At 40.9% G+C, this 16,145-nt stretch overlaps 1 protein-coding gene across 1 annotated transcript; it reads left to right on the top strand.

Annotated features, from left to right (window-relative positions):
- The first annotated feature begins 4,338 nt into the window (after nucleotides 1–4,338).
- MED26 (mediator complex subunit 26) lies at nucleotides 4,339–15,213 on the top strand. Its single transcript, XM_026670925.2, has 3 exons — nucleotides 4,339–4,768; nucleotides 9,363–9,437; nucleotides 12,390–15,213. Exons 1-3 carry the CDS (start codon nucleotides 4,694–4,696, stop codon nucleotides 14,067–14,069), a joined length of 1,830 nt encoding a protein of 609 aa, XP_026526710.2. The 5' UTR covers nucleotides 4,339–4,693; the 3' UTR covers nucleotides 14,070–15,213.
- The last annotated feature ends 932 nt before the right edge of the window (nucleotides 15,214–16,145 follow it).

The raw sequence follows: 16,145 nt of genomic DNA, 5'->3' as shown, positions 1-16,145 counted from the left end.
GACTATGTATCAGAATGGTCAAACAAATGGCAACTTCAAATCTCAACAAATAAATGCTCTATCTTACATATTGGCAAAAAAAATCAGAAAATAAAATACAAGCTGAATAGTCAAGAACTTGTTGATGACCCAAGCTCTGTAAAGGACCTTGGAATACTCACCTCTAATGATCTAAGTGCTAGAGCCCACTGCAACTACATAGCCAAAAAGGCATTAAGAGTTGTTAACCTAATCCTACGTAGCTTTTTCTCTGGTAATATCACACTACTAACCAGAGCATACAAAACATTTGCTAGACCAATACTCGAATACAGTTCATCAGTCTGGAACCCACATTACGTATCTGATATTAGCACAATTGAGAAAGTCCAGAATATTTCACAAGAAGAGTTCTCCACTCCTCTACTCGTTGTAGAATACCTTATGCCACCAGACTTGAAATTCTAGAACTAGGAAACCTTGAATTACGCCGTCTTCGGTCTGACTTAAGCATGGTATATAAAATCATACATTGCAATGTCCTACCTGTCAGTGAATACTTCAGCTTCAACCATAACAACACAAGAGCACACAATAGATACAAACTCAAAGTAAACCGGACCAAACTTGATTGCAGGAAATACGACTTCAGCAATAGAGTGGTCAATGTCTGGAATACTCTACCCGACTCTGTAGTTTCTTCCCCAAACCCCAAAAACTTTAACCTTAGACTGTCTACTATTGACCTCACCCCTTTCCTAAGAGGTCTGTAGGGGGCGTGCATAAGCGCACCAACGTGCCTACCGTCCCTGTCCTATTGTTTCTCTTACTCTTCTTTTATTTTTCTTATATGTACCCATTTCATGTATTCACAACTATGTATACACTTATACTTATTATCTTGTAAACAATTGGCAAATCAAATAAATAAATAAAATAAATAAATAAATATATAAGTCTAATGCTATAAATATTTCAATTTATAAGCTCTTCCGTCCCTCAGCTCTTAATTCGTTCAGAATTTCTGCTCAAACTTTACTGACCTTTCCAAATTTTCTACATAGTGCATTACACATGAGTTTTATACCCCCCATTACTAATTTTAAGACAACACCTCAATTTACTTGTAACATTTCTGCCTTTTGGACTTCATCAATTCTTTCTGTAAGACTGATGTTTGGAGTGCCACTCCTAAGCAGAAAGACAACATATCAGTCTTGAACTTTTCAGATGCAGTTGCCAGCTAGGGAAGTCAGATGTTTTAACAGATTGAAATTTCCCATTAATTCTGAGTTGTCTGTGAAAGCATTCTAATTTGCATTATGAAAGTACTATCTACATTTTACATCCTGATGGCCAATCTGCCATATACTGTCATAGCAATGACTTTTCTCAGTCTTTTTATTCTGTATGATTTCAACAAGTTTATATTCTCAGTATCTAATACAAATCTGTTTGCATTCTCTCTATATTGTTCTCTTAAGAGGCCTATTCCTTTGTTTCTAATAATCCGAATATGTTCCACATTTTGCTTTCACAAAACAACATTTCTTGAGTACAGAAATAGAATGTTTACTTTTGTTGGTATTTTATGATTATTTACCAAGTTTTCTTGGGAATAAGCATTAAAAAATAATGCCTTCCTGTGCTCGCTTCGGCAGCACATATACTAAAATTAGAACGATACAGAAAATAATGCCTTCCTGAAATACGTTTATAAATACTCACATAAACACATATATGCTTGATTAGTACCGTCTTAATAGAGACGGAGAAAGAAAAGCAAGTTTTGGTGACTTGTATTAGAACTTCTTTGTTATTCCATTAAATTACTGTGTTTTTTAACATACTTTGAGGACTGGACTTTGGGCAAAATCCAAGACTGACTGTATTTTATAAGGGTTTCTAGGACTACTTCAAAAATGAGATAATACAAGTAGTCCTCAACTTACAACAGTTCATTTAGTGGCCAAATGAAGGTGAATATACATATCCCAGAATAATGTTGCAGGATCTAATCTGGGTCGGTCCCAATCCTGACTCTAGTGCTGGTGAATGATCCAGATTGGTCCTGCATTTAGTGACCATTCAAAGTTATGAAACTGAAAAAAGTGACTTATGACCATTTTTCACATGACCGTTGCAGCATCTCCATGGTCACATGATCAAAATTCAGATGTTTGGCAACTGACTCATGACAGTTCCAGTTTCCCAGCGTCATGTGATGACCTTTTGATAAGCAAAATCAATGGGGGAGCCAAATTCATTTAACAATTGTGTTACTAACTTAACAATTGCAATGATTTACTTAAGAATTATGGCAAGAAGTCATAAAAAGGGGCAAAATTCACTTAACAAATGTTTCACTTAGCAACATAAATTTGGGGCTCAGTTGTGGTTTTAATTAAGTTGAGAACTACCTGTACAATGTATTCCAAATAAGCCCACATTTTACTTTTTATCATATTGGGTTCATTACATAGAGAACAAAACAGTCTAATGGTGAATTACAGAGAGATTGTTATGGCACATGTCTATATTTTGGGAAATCTATTAATTATCTGAATGATGAGGGTAAATGCTCTGTTGAAAGGGTATTCAAATATATTGAAGTCAACAGATAACTAAAACAGAGAGCATCCATTTTTGAGTAGAATGTAAACTGTTTACAGTTGCCTAGCAAATGACATTTCTGGTGATTGTGATGTGTAATAAGCTTAATGAACTATATTTATTTGTTTTATTTGTTTTGTCAATTGCTTACAAGGTAATAGGTATAAGTAAAAACATAGTTATGGATACATATATCACTCAGTTTAATGCTATATACAATCCTTTTAAATGCAGAGGTGCATAAATATGGAATGGCAAATGAGGATGGGCTGAAACCAGGGGTGGCATGCTACTGGTTCTGCCCGGCTCTATAGAACCGGTAGCTCTGAAGAGCAGCAGACACCAAACTGGTTCTGTGTTTGCTGCTATTTGGCCCACCCACCCACCTGGGCTCTTACCTGTCCTTTATTTCCTGCTTTTTCAACCTCAGCTGCTTTGCATGGCACAGCTGAGGTTGAAAAAGCAGGAAAAAAGGCTTTTCATACGCTGCGCCCCTGCATGCAGCATTCTTCAGTTTCTGGGCGACACAGCTTATGGTTTTCTACGCGCGCACAGCAAAATGTAATCACCAAACCAGTAGTAACACCGGTTGAATCCCACCCCTGGCTGAAACAATGAGGTGCCCAAATCCAGAAGATTAAAATAATGACTGATGGATAAAAGTACCAGGAGTCAGTGCATGAATTTCAATGATCAAGAACTGCCATATTAGATTCTTCCCCCAAACTCTTTTCCAGATAGTAGCAATAATCCAACACAAAATGGAAGAAAATCAGTTGATCAATGCCCAATGCCTTTAAGTTACAAAAAATAAGAGTTGTATGTGTAACCTGGAAGAAATATGAAAGTGCTTCTTTTCTCCATAGCTCATTGTTTGACCCTTTTCACCTATTTTCTCTTTTCCATAATGGAAGATTATTCAGAATCAAGGACTACAAGATCATTTTGGTTATCTTTTTGCTCAATTAACCTGTCTGCTTCCATTACTTGGGAAAATTGTGTTGATCAGACACGTGCGCCTGAGTAGCTGTGCTGGAGCAGAAAAACGTATTAAAGTGACAGCTGCATTCAAACTTGGATGCCCGTTGGGAATTGTAGTCTTCGGTCTTCGGTGGTAATGGTGTCCACTAAAGGGAAAAAAGATCTTGAGAGAGAAAACTCTCCACCTTCCAAGATGATCGCGCGAGAAATCACTTTATTAATAGGGCTAAATAATGATCAAATTACATAGCCGCCCCTCACAAGAGACGCCCGTTTTACCCCTCCAGAAGTATCATTTGTTACCAGTTTGTAAATAGAGGGTCGGTTTGATTACTAGCAAGATGAAATAGATCTGACATAACGAGTATGAAGCGCGAAGATAGAAAAATATGTTCGTACTTTGCAAATGGGGTATAATTAAAATAATCAGAACTATCTGGTCAACCAGCGCGAGTGACAGAAGTGGCGCTTTTCCCGCCTTTCTGCCGTTTCTAAAGCCTCCCACCGTCGCCTCAAACCGGCTCCCGCTACCCCTCTCCAGCCACCTCCGCGGGATCTTCTGCGCAGGCGCGGGTGGCTCCGACTTTTCCCGCCCGCGAGTGCCTATCGCAGAAACGCACTGAACGAACAGAATGCCGATTTCTCACCCTTCCTCCCCCCACCCCGCGGCTCCCCCACCCAAGCAACTCAATGCTCTTGGCGGGAGTACTCGACGCCCTGCGTCGTGACGTCACAGACGCGACGTTCTGCGTCTGTGCGTCGAGCGCCGTCAGCGTCGGGCGTGTCCCAGGATGCACTGCGCGGGGCTGGCTCCTGCCCACAGTTGAGCTCGGCCTCCTCCTCCGTCTCCTCAGTGGAGCCGAGCGGAGCAGAGCGGCGACCCCAGTGGGTCTAGGACGAGTCGAACGAGGCTATTTTCCTCCCGTTCTTCTCGAGCACTTGTGATAGCCTCCCTCCCCCTGACTGGTGGGGCGCTTGAGCCCGGCGGAACATGCGGCTCCAGTTGCCCCGCGGCGAGGCCGGCGAGTGAGAAAGAGAGGGAGGGAGGAGGGGAGGACGGTGGGGCCTCCTCTCGCCCCCAATCTGCTGGGCCCGGGGCTCTTCCTCCCCCAGGGAGGCAATGACAGCGGCTCCGGGACCGTCCCCGCAGCAGATCAGGGACCGGCTGCTGCAGGCCATCGACCCCAACAGCAATGTGAGTAAAGCGTGATACGTGCAGGGAATGGGCAGCTTGTTTCAAAGTACTTGGTCTGTTTTTCTGTGACTCCACAGTCCCTGTTAGTCCCAGATGACATTAACCATGCTGACTTAAATATGGTGGATTGTAGTCCACCACATGTGTAGGGCACCCGGCTGTAGAAGTCTTGGTCAAGGATTAGGGAGAAATGAGAACCATCTTTTATCCTTGCTTAGGGGCAGGAGTCCTGTCGTTAGGTGTGCATGTATCTGTGAGGGTCTGAGAGAGAAAGAGAGAGTCTGCCTATAGGTCTCTTTATCTAAAGAAATATTTCTGACAGGGAGGTGGCAGGAAGGCTTTAAGTCTAAAATCCCTACCCTCTTGTTTCCTTGGCTTCTCTCTCTCTGTTCCTCCATGTGCATGGCTACTGGAGCAATTCACCCTCTCCCTCCTCCCATATTTTGCTAAAAGGTAGGTACTGCAAGAAAAGGGTTGGCCAAGCTTCTTGTCTGTAGTCCCTTTCTGCCATCTCTTTGGATCTTTTATAATCTGTATTCTATAATGCCCAATATTGCTGCCTGAAGCTTATTTTTAGTCCTTTGCTGTACTCTCATTCTCTTTCCCCCCAGTTACCCAAATAAATAATGTTTTCTTTTCTGACACCATTTTCCTCTCCCCTTTTTTGCTTCTTCAGAATAGCATAACTTGTGTAGTATGGCTCAGAGCTAGACAATGAGCAAGAATTTGGTATTTATTTGCTGGGGCTGAGGAGGGTGGCTTGTGATAGTTTGGGCTAATATTTTCTGTTTTAAGGGCGTCTTGAAGTACTTAATCTTACCTCTTTCTCAGAGCATCTATGTATTATAAGAGCACCTTTTCTTTTCCTTTCCTTGCTTTGGTTTTGTGTATTGTCCCTAATCTTCCATGTACAATATATTGTATGGGTCTGAGCAGGGAAATTTTATTACATTTTTGTTCCAGTTCTCCCAGCCCCAATACATTTGTAGAGCAGGGTCCTGAGCTGTACTCCTTGAAATTTATAAAATTATTTATTGCTTCAGCTTGCAGCATCTCCTTATTCCTCCATACCCAGTCTCTCCTTATTCCTCCATACCCAGCCTGTATTTTCTACAACTATTCCTTTCTTGCTGCTCTTATAACCCTGTTTTTTAGGGGTGAGGTGGATATTATTTAAGCAAGGCCTAGTTATACCTGAATCTTAGGACTTCTTATTCAATATAAACTCATTATAATGAGTTTATAATGAGCATATTTTTATTTGTTATACTTTGTAGGAAAATAAAAAATGTTATCTTTTACTTAAAACATTTTGTTTGACAGTGCAGTAGCTTAAAGAGTAAGTACAGTAACTGTTGTAAAATACTCATCTGATATATACATTTGCTTATTTTGCATTGGAGAAAAAAATGAGGCCTAATGGAAAGTGCATAAAATTATGTTTATGTACATGGAAACATCCCAGGTATACAAGAGCCAAGGTATACAAGAGCCAAGGAAACAAATTTTTCTCAAAATTTGTTACGCATAAGATTCAGAACTTTTATACTGACAATTATATTAAGATGAACTAAAATCACTGTGCTGGCCTTTGTTAAGAATTCTTGGAAGTTTATCATTTGCCATATTTCAAATCAGGCGCTCACTCTTCTTTGGCAGTTGTTCCTTCAGTTGCCATAAGTAGAGAGACTGTGTTTATGAGTTCTTTTGTATCACTGTAAGTAAGTAAAAGATGTACTTTTCTGTACTGCGCTCTACATTTATGGAAATAGTCACTTTATATCAGGGTAAAGATACATGGCATGTAAACAGCCCTGTTGTAGAAGAGCCAACTGACTCCTGCAGGCTTCCCTTAAGCTTTCTTTCTCTCCAGAAAGTCTGAATGTATTTGCATGTTTATGTACGTTTTGATTTCTTATTTTAAGTATGTGACTTGTTTTTCAAATGTTTGAAGGATAATATACGCTTTACCAGATGTATGTATTCTTAAGATACATCTGGAAGTTATGCCTTTGTTTTTTCTTTGAAACCTATGACTGTTTATTGACTTGTTTTAATTTATGTTACACTGTTCCTCAGAATGAAAGCTTAAGGAAAGCCTGCGAGTGTCAATTGGCTCTTCTTCAAGAGGACTGTTTACATGCCATGTATCTTTACCCTGATTTAAAGTGACTATTTCCATAAATGTAGAGCATACATAGTGCTCCCTCCAGATTCTTTTCCTTATGACAATACCCCTATGAGTTGGCTGGATTGAGAGTGACAGGCCAAAGTCACTCAATCAGCTTTCATGGTAAAAACAGAACTATGGCTAGTCCTCAACTTACAATAAATCATTTAGTGATCATGCAAAGTTACAGTGGCACTGAAAAAAGTGACTTATGACCACTTTTTGCACTTACAACCATAGCAACATTCCCCATGGTCATATGATCAAACTTTAGACGCTTGGCAACTGAAACATATTTATGAGGGTTGCAGCGTCCTGGGTTCAGGTTTTGCAACCTTCTGACAAGCGGACTCAATGAAGAAGCCAAAAACCTTGTTACTAACTTAAAAGCTGTACTTACACTTTACATCTGTGGCAAGAAAGGTCATAAAATGGGGCAAAACTCACTTAACCAATATCTTAGTTAACAATAGAAATTTTGGGCTCAATTGTGGTCCTAAGTTGAGTAACTGTATACCTGAGCTTCTCAGTCGTCTGCTGAGAATACCTTAAATGCTGTATTGATTTTCATTTGTTGTCTTTTTACAGGCATTAAAACTTTTTTTGGAGATAGGTTAATGTAATTTTAGTATTGTAGAAAGTCTGTCTAAACCAGGGGTGTCAAACTTAAGGCCTGCGGGCTGGATCCGGCCTTCAGGGTGCTTAGATTTGGCCTGTGGGCCCGCCCTGGAAACAGCGAAGGACGAGCCTGCAGTGCCTCTGCCAGGGAAAATGGAGCTCCATTTTTGTTGGCAGAGGGTTGCAGGAGGCCATCGCAGTCGAAAACAGAGCCTTGATGAATAACGTGAAACTGGCTGTGCCTACCCTGGCCATGTCCTCCCCAACCCCACACACACACACACCCGGGTCAAACAGAACCCTGATGCGGCCCTCAGTGAAACTGAGTTTGGCACCCCTGGTCTAGACACACCTTTTGTCCCCGTGTGGTAATCTCTGCCTCCAAGCAGTTTGAGGTGATATCTTGCAGCTCTTTTCTGGTGGATTGAGATGACCCCAGCCTCACTAAAAAAAGCAGAATAATTGTGTTAAAACACATTTATTTCTTTGTCTTTTCCTATTTAGTCTTATTCTCAGCAGATAATTTCTCCTTTTAAAATTTTAAACCAGAGTTTAAAGGTGATTTTTAAAAAAGTAGTATACTTAGATTCTCATTTATGTTTTCTGCCTTAGTGCCACGTACAGTAGAACCTTTCTCCTTTCGGGTAGTATTCCTTTCTGTAGGCATACTTTGTAAGCAAAGTTTGGTTAATCTAAAAGAATCGTATGGTTTTCTTTACTGTGCACTAGGTTGGCTATGTACAATTTTCTTTACTGTGCACTAGGTTGGCTATATACAATCTCCAAGGTGTAGCTCCAATCTTTATGTACTATAGTAGTAGAATTATTTATAAAAAAATGTGAGTTTCTGGTGAACTTGGGTCTTTTTAGTTGATCTTAATAAAAGTGCCTCGCTTTTGCCAGCCATAGATTATTAATTAATTTAATTTACTTTTTCTGTTGGTAACTTCACAATACTCTCTTCCTTAGTGGTCTTTTTCATAAATGTTTTATATAGTAAGGGGCAGAATAGTTGAAAAACACCCATTTTAAAAGAATGCTCCAATTGAGTGCTTCACTCCTACTGGGGGTTGCTACTATTAGTTGGAAGTGTATCCACTGCAGATTTGTGTTGCATGTCATGACGGAAGAAGATAAAAATAGTGGAAACATGTTTAGTTAGATATGTGTGTATGAACATGATAATGGTATGAAAAGTTAAGGTACAACTTCATAACGTAGGTCACTGAGCTGGTGTCATGGCACCTGGTATATCCAGGGAAATGATCATAATAATCACTATACCTTAATTTTTGGAGCCAATGCTATGAACCAAGAACATCTTATTTATGGCAAATCTAGCTATGTGTTTTATTTATTGGACACCCCTTCAAGCCATTCTTCATGTAGAATAATTAAACTTCTTTATATAACTGAGTTTGAGAATAAAACCCCAATTCTGACAATAATAAAAATTAGAGTATCAGAATAAAATGAGATGCAATATCTGGAAACAATATATTTAAGTTGTGTGTCTACAGGATGATACCTAAGAAACCCAGAGAATTAGAAATGTTTTCACTTACCATTAAAAAAAAGTAGGTAACCCCAAGTAGAAAAAAAGGATTCCAGGCAAATATATTTTCAGCAAAAAAGGTCCCATCTTTTGACACTGCATGCTTTAATTATTTCAATTCTCATTTAGGGAATTCCAGGGAGTCTCCTAATATAGGCAGCTCTACTGTCCAGTGTGATGTAACATGGTGTAGCTAAAACATAAGCTTTTCTCTGAAAGGATATTTACTTTCTGTTCATTTTTCCCCACAGATACATAACATGGTGGCAGTACTGGAAGTGATCTCCAGCTTGGAGAAATACCCCATCACCAAAGAGGCACTTGAGGTTTGTTCCTACAGCAAGTATTTTTTTCTCGATAAGAAAAAAGTAATAGAATTCTAGAAAATGGCATGGTATTTAAAGTTGTAGGAGGAGTTATATGTATCACCTAGCTCAGTGATGGCAAACCTTTTTGTTGTGGTGTGACAAAAGTGTGTGTGTGTGCCAGCACCCACAATGCAATGTGCCCCGCCCACCGTGCACATGCGCGCAACCCCCCTTTACCTGCACTGGGCATGTGCGCGCCTCCCAGCTCATTTTCGGCCTGTTTGAGGCCATTTTTGCCCTCCCAGGGGCTTGAGGGAAGCCTCTTCAGCCTTTGGAGGCTGAAAAACAGGCCCGTTTTGGCACTTCTAGTATTTCCGAAAGGCCTGTTTTTTGGCCTCCAAAGGCTGCAGAGGCTTCTCTCGAGCCCCTGGGAGGGCGAAAACGGCCTCAAACAGGCCAAAAATCAGCTGGGAGGCACGTGCATATGCAGTGCAGGTAAGTTTGGCTGGGGCTCACGTGCCCACACAAATGGCTTTGCATGCCACCTGTGGCACGCATGCCATAGGTTCGCCATCATGGACCTAGCTTATTCCAGTCTGAATGCTTACATACATTCAACTTAGGCTTGATAATACTTTGTGATTTAGAGAAATGTGCTCTCACTGTTTTGACACTGTAGTTAAGAAAAGCAGCAAACAACAGGATTTTACTGGTCTGTCTCTGAAGGCCAAAGAAGCTCTATGTGTCCCAGCAAACGTACAACTTCATATTCCCAATCTCTATTTTGACTGAACATTCTGTAATCACCCATAACGTCACCTCCACCATGGTAGGGTAGAGGAAGTTGTTCATCCAAGAATTATAGTGGTGTCACCTCTTTCTTGAAATAATTGCATTTTTAGATTCTCTTTTTTTTTTGACAAGAAGACAAGCTCAGCATGCGCAGATTTTAACTACTATTTCTTGTAATTCCCGTAAACCTTTTTTTAATATGTGTTTACTTTTTTTCAGTTTCAGAATTTTGTAATGTCTGCCAACTAGGGATATGTATATGCCATATCGAATAAAGCAGAACTGACTTTTTTTGATTGCATGGCTTTTTTCCCCACCTTCCTCTCTATCTTTTGATTAAAGGAGAGAAGAACACCCAAGCAGTGAATTATTGTGGTTGATAAAGATGTGAGTCTTTTAAGCCAGACAAATGTGCTAGGAACTTCTCAGGATATGCTTGGAACATACTGTAAATACTTTTAATTATTCAAGGCTTTGGAAACTCCCCAGTCTAAATGTAAGCAAATGCATGAAAACAAGTAGAAATAATAATATAAAGAAGACTAAGAATAATAAGCATAATTTAAGCATACAGCCTCACAAAAATAAAGCACTGCTTTCACTTCTTGCCTGCTAAGAAGATTCGGTCAGACAGACATTTAAGTCTTTTACCTGACATATTTTGGGCAAAGTTATTGTCTTAACTAAATGGGACTTGATAAGGGTCATTTAAAGGAAATGCAACAAGCAAGGGCAGATTCACATCAAGCTTTTGCAGTTAATTTTTGTGAACATTTCCAAATAGGTCACTTTGAGCCCTAGTGAACTGGATGAAGTCATGTATGATAAAGTGTCCATATTCTGTGACAGTTCATGGATTTTAAACTCTCCTTGTGATAAAAAAAAAAAAATTGACTCATAAAGAATGAGTATTGCCTGAACTTGTTGCTCACCTATGGCTGTAGCCTGTGGAAGTCCATGGAAGCTACCCACAGCTTTCTCTACCAGCATCAGTCAGAAAGAGGGAGTGTAATTCATAACTGGTTGATACTATACATTTCCTTTGCAGTTGAGATGCTTCTCTGCTTGCCCTCCCTTATTAAGTGCAGAATGGATTGCATTTCCTTTGTTGATTTTGATTCACTTACAGTGGTACCAGCTTGATTTATTCTGCCATTTCAGTGTATATTTGGATGGGGTCAGTCTTTATAAGGATATTCTGCAACACTAGATTTGTGTACATATTCATGTTTGATATGATTATAGATTTGGAAAAAAATTAACCAGAGAATGTTCTGCTTTACCTACCAATTTGATTTTTTACTTCCTTAAACATAGGTTTGATTCAAATGCTACACAAAATATTTTTTCAGTGTAGTATTAAAATAAGTTATTAAGTTATTAAAATAATTACATTAAAATGCATTTATTGCAGCATTAATGTTATAAATGTTAATGTGTTTAAATAAATCCAAATATTTATTTGGGTTTAATGTATATATTTGAAAATACAACAGTGGCTTTGTATTGATTGAAGTTTTAGGAAGATGAACATTTATTTGATTTTAAAGCCCATAATACACTGTATCTAGTAATAGCTCTTTCTATTTTTTCCCCATAATGATATGGTAGCTTTTTGAAGTAGGCTGGACTGAGAATAAGTGACTAGCTTAAAGTCACCCAGAGACCTTCTGTAGTTGTGGGTAGATTGGAAGCTGGGTCTCTACTCCAGCCCAACACTTTAATCATTATATGACACTAGTGGTTAAAATATTAAAATGGTTCTAATGTTCTTCTTTTAGCATATTTGAATCATGTGAAAAACACAAATTGATGCTATAATCGATTAGAATTTTATCAAAATATAGCCAGCCTATTTGATTTATATTGACATTAACTTTAGCAAAAGGAGCCATTTCTCAAAATAGAAACTGTTTTTTAGAAAAATATGCAATCAAAGTTTCCTGGATAATTTTCTACTTCACAAGCTCCTTGGTCCTTAATTGTGCTTTCCCCCCTCTTCTGACTGTGATTAAAAATAGGAGAAGTCAGCTATTGAATTGCCCTATACTCCTTTTCCTCTTCTGGGCCTTGTCAGAACATACCCATTGAGAGAACAAAAGTTTCTCCGTTAATGATATTTGACGAGGTGTCCTTTAAAATAATCACCTTTGTGTAATTCTTTTTTTTTTCCTTTAGGAAACACGGCTGGGGAAGCTCATCAATGACGTGAGGAAGAAAACTAAGAATGAGGAGCTTGCTAAACGGGCCAAAAAACTGTTGCGGAATTGGCAGAAGCTGATTGAGCCTGTTTCCCAGAATGAAGCCACCCTGAGAGGATTGCCAAATCCACCTGGATCAGCCAACGGTGGGGCTCACAACTGCCGAGTGGAAACGTCTCCTGGGGCTGTGATTGGATCTAAACCCATTCAAGATGTGAAGAATAGAAACGATGTCCAAAAGCTGCACTCTCCAAAGCCAGGGAACCGGAAGAGGCAAGGGGAGCCCAAGGATGGCCTTCCTCTGCCGCTGCCAAAAGTTTCCAAAGCCAGTTATGAAGTATTACAAAACTCTTCTCCGCCTCCCACCAATGGGATCGGTGGAAGCCCCGAGAGCTTTCCTAGCCCTCCAGATGTGAGTCTTCTCCCAGGGCCAGAAGGCAACAGGGACGAGGTGAGTGAAAATGACAAGCCCAGCAAGATCCCCATCAATGCAGTGCGGCCTCACACCAGCTCTCCAGGACTCTTCAAAACTTCCGGGATGTCCTTACTGCTGAAAACGGCCATCCTACAGCAGCAGCAGCAGCATGACAAAGCAGAGGAGGCTGCTGCCAACCAACCTAGGAGTCCCCGTTGCTCCTCATTCAGTCCCAGGAATGTCAAGCTGGAAACATTTGCTCGGCAACATACCACGTACTCCCCCAAGAATTTGACGCTTGCCCCGTGCCCAAGGCCCCCTCTTCTGGATGTCCCAGTGCCCTTATCGCCACCGCCCCCCTCTCTAGTACAGCTGTCACCGCAGCCAGCGCTAGCAAAGAGACTGGAGGCATCTTATCAGACGGACCCTGAAGCATCCCTTCATGATCAGGAGCAGCCAAGAGTGCCCGAGGGCCAGCTTCAGCTCAGTGTAGGAGCCTCTCCCGGCAGTGGAGCAGGCTCCCATTCAGTAGAGTCTTTGGCACCCTTGGTTGACTTGTCTCCAGATGCTTCCAGGATGGACAGTGACAGTGCTGCCTCAGGGTCCGACAGCAAGAAGAAGAAAAAGTACCGGCCCAAAGACCACGCAGTCAACTTGGACGGGCAGCTGATGGAAGGCGGGGTCAAGCCTGTACGGTTAAAAAAAGAGCGGCGACTGACTTTTGACCCCATGACGGGCGAGATCAAGACTTTAGCACAGAAGGACTCTTTGCAGGTGGATCTTCCTGCTCTTGCTGAGCAGCACAGGACAGGCACAGATAAGCAGGAGCCGAAGCCACCTCTGCAGAGTCCCTTTGAACAAACGAATTGGAAAGAATTGTCCCGGAATGAAATAATCCAGTCCTATTTAAACAGGCAGAGTAGTTTGCTGTCCTCCTCAGGGGTGCAGACTCCGGGGGCTCACTACTTCATGTCTGAATATTTAAAGCAGGAGGAAAGCACTAGGAGAGAAGCCCGGAAAACTCATGTCCTGGCGCCACACAGCAAACCTGCAGACTTGCCTGGGGTAACACGGGAGGTGACACAGGATGACCTTGACAGGATATGCAGCCAACACTGGCCTGGCGTGAATGGGTGTTATGATACACAGGGTAACTGGTATGATTGGACGCAATGCATATCGCTCGATCCACATGGGGATGAGGGGCGCCTGAACATCCTGCCTTACGTCTGCCTAGACTGAGTACAATTTTGCTAAGATGCTTTTTTTTTTTTTTACACTGGCAGGTTAGTAAAGTGGGCAGGTGCTGTGCCATCCCCCATCTACCCTCCCCCCCCATCAAGCTGAAAGAGGCTCACAAAGCAAGAGAGGGTTTGTCAGAGAGCTGGACGCTGGCAGTTTCTTCTGTTAATTTTTTTTTTTTTTTTTTTTTTTGAAGTGCTGCTACCAGTTTACTAACAAAATCGCAAAGGGAGGCATAACAAAAGGTTTGATTAAAAAAACAACAAGTAGAGTTCTGAACTCTAGCAAGCCAGCTGTTAGAAACAAAGCAAAACAAAAGTTCGTTTTCCCTAGGTGAAAACCGTTTCCAGCTATTTGTGAATGCCAGAATCCAAGGTCAGGCAGGTACAGGTGGGTAATTGTGGAAATGAAACATTTAACACAAGAGTAGTTGAGTCTATTTATTTGTCTTGATTTGATTTTCTTCAAAAGAAACAATATGGCAGTGAGATATTTTAAAATGAACTGTGCAAAACTGTAGGTAGTTCTTCTTTGCATTATATCTCTCTTCAAAAGTCCCTCTGATGTGGAGATGTGACTTGCAATGATACGTGCTCTGCGGTGCAGGAAGGGCCAGAGAGAGAAAGAGAGAGAGAGAGGCCCACCTTCGGCTCAGCATTCCGCAGACTCCCGGGGCGTAGTCTGGTTTCAGTTTCAATTCAGATCCATGAAATGCTGCAAAAAAAAAAGTGTTCACAGTTCTCCCAGCACCACCACCACCACCACCAGCCTAAGCACGTTAACCCCTTTCTGCAGATTTTCTATGGGAAAGCAGGGGGGGTGGGGAAATTGGTGGATTTTTTTTGTTTTATTTTTTTCTGTTTAACAAAAAAATATTCCAACTTGTACCGAGGGTGCTACTAGTTTGTAAATGTCCTGTGAAGGGGGAGACAGAAGCCTGTTTGTATGCTGGAAATATACTTGTTACCATTCCTTTAGATATTGTTTGCCTTACGGATATCCATCACAAAAGCGACTTGCAAAAACAGCCTTAGTGAATGTACAGTAACTAGACTTCTGTGTTCTTGGGCACAGAAGGGAGCAACTTTGCTATTGGTCCTTTCAGTGGACACATTGTGATATAAATGTGGAAATAAAAAAATTTGCACAAAATACACTGTCACTTTCTAATATTTCAAAAATGGCCAGGTGTAGATGAGGGTTTATATATGGGGTTGCGAGTGGAAGAGGAGTTCTCCTTGTCTCCTGTTGGATAATGAAAAGATTAAACTTATAAAATGTATGTTTTCTGCACCCACTAAGTCTGACTAGAGATGCATAACGTGAGGCCATGGAGCCTTGTATATCCACCTCCCACTTCTGCCTTGGCTGAAGCTCCCAGAAAACTCTTCAAAAGAGCTGCTGAATTGTTTAGTGTATCAGTGGGAGAAGAGTTATTAAATATATGGGGTGTAATATTAATTGCATTTAATTAATTCAGATTTAATTAAGTGTACCATTAAATCAAATTTAGTCTTTGTCCTATTCCTGCATGTTTTTTTAGCATAATTCTGACATTCCACTCAAATGCCCAGTTTGGTTATTGGCTCCAGTCCTCAACAGAAGAACTTCAGCTGCAGACCATGCTTAGAAATATCTCTTTCACAATACCCAGGGAAAAATAAAGATAACAATTTGTTTTATACAGGTGGTTCTTGACTTGCAACATTCGTTTAATAACTGTTCATGGTTAAAGGTAAAGGTTCCCCTTACACATACGTGCTAGTTGTTTCCAACTCTAGGGGGCAGTGTGACACTGATTTTAAAAATGACATGGCCAATCCTTGCACCTACATCCATTGCAGTGTCCCTGTGCTCATGTGACCAAAACTCAGGCGCTTTGGCAACTGGAATCCCTTTACAACTGTTGTAAATACATGCCAGTTGCCAAAACGCCTGAATTTTGGTCACATGACCACAGGGACACTGCAATGACCGCAGGTGCAAGGACTGGTGTCCGAGGTCACATGATCACCATTTGCAACCTTCCCAGGGGGCTTCCAACAAATAGGCAATGGAGGAAGCTGGGTTGGCTTA

This window comes from Notechis scutatus, chromosome 1, assembly GCF_049901735.1.
Source record: "Notechis scutatus isolate UNSWTSFEM ecotype Mainland chromosome 1, rNotScu1.2, whole genome shotgun sequence".
In the NCBI taxonomy this organism is placed as follows: Eukaryota; Metazoa; Chordata; class Lepidosauria; order Squamata; family Elapidae; genus Notechis; species Notechis scutatus.
This window is presented reverse-complemented; position numbering and strand designations above follow the sequence as displayed.

Excerpts from the sequence above, each read along its gene's own strand:
- MED26 (XM_026670925.2), top strand. The coding sequence starts at position 4,694 with ATGACAGCGGCTCCGGGACCGTCCCCGCAGCAGATCAGGGACCGGCTG. Across the intron at positions 4,769-9,362 it reads CCATCGACCCCAACAGCAAT|ATACATAACATGGTGGCAGT; the intron begins GTGAGTAAAGCG and ends TTTTCCCCACAG. Across the intron at positions 9,438-12,389 it reads TCACCAAAGAGGCACTTGAG|GAAACACGGCTGGGGAAGCT; the intron begins GTTTGTTCCTAC and ends TTTTTCCTTTAG.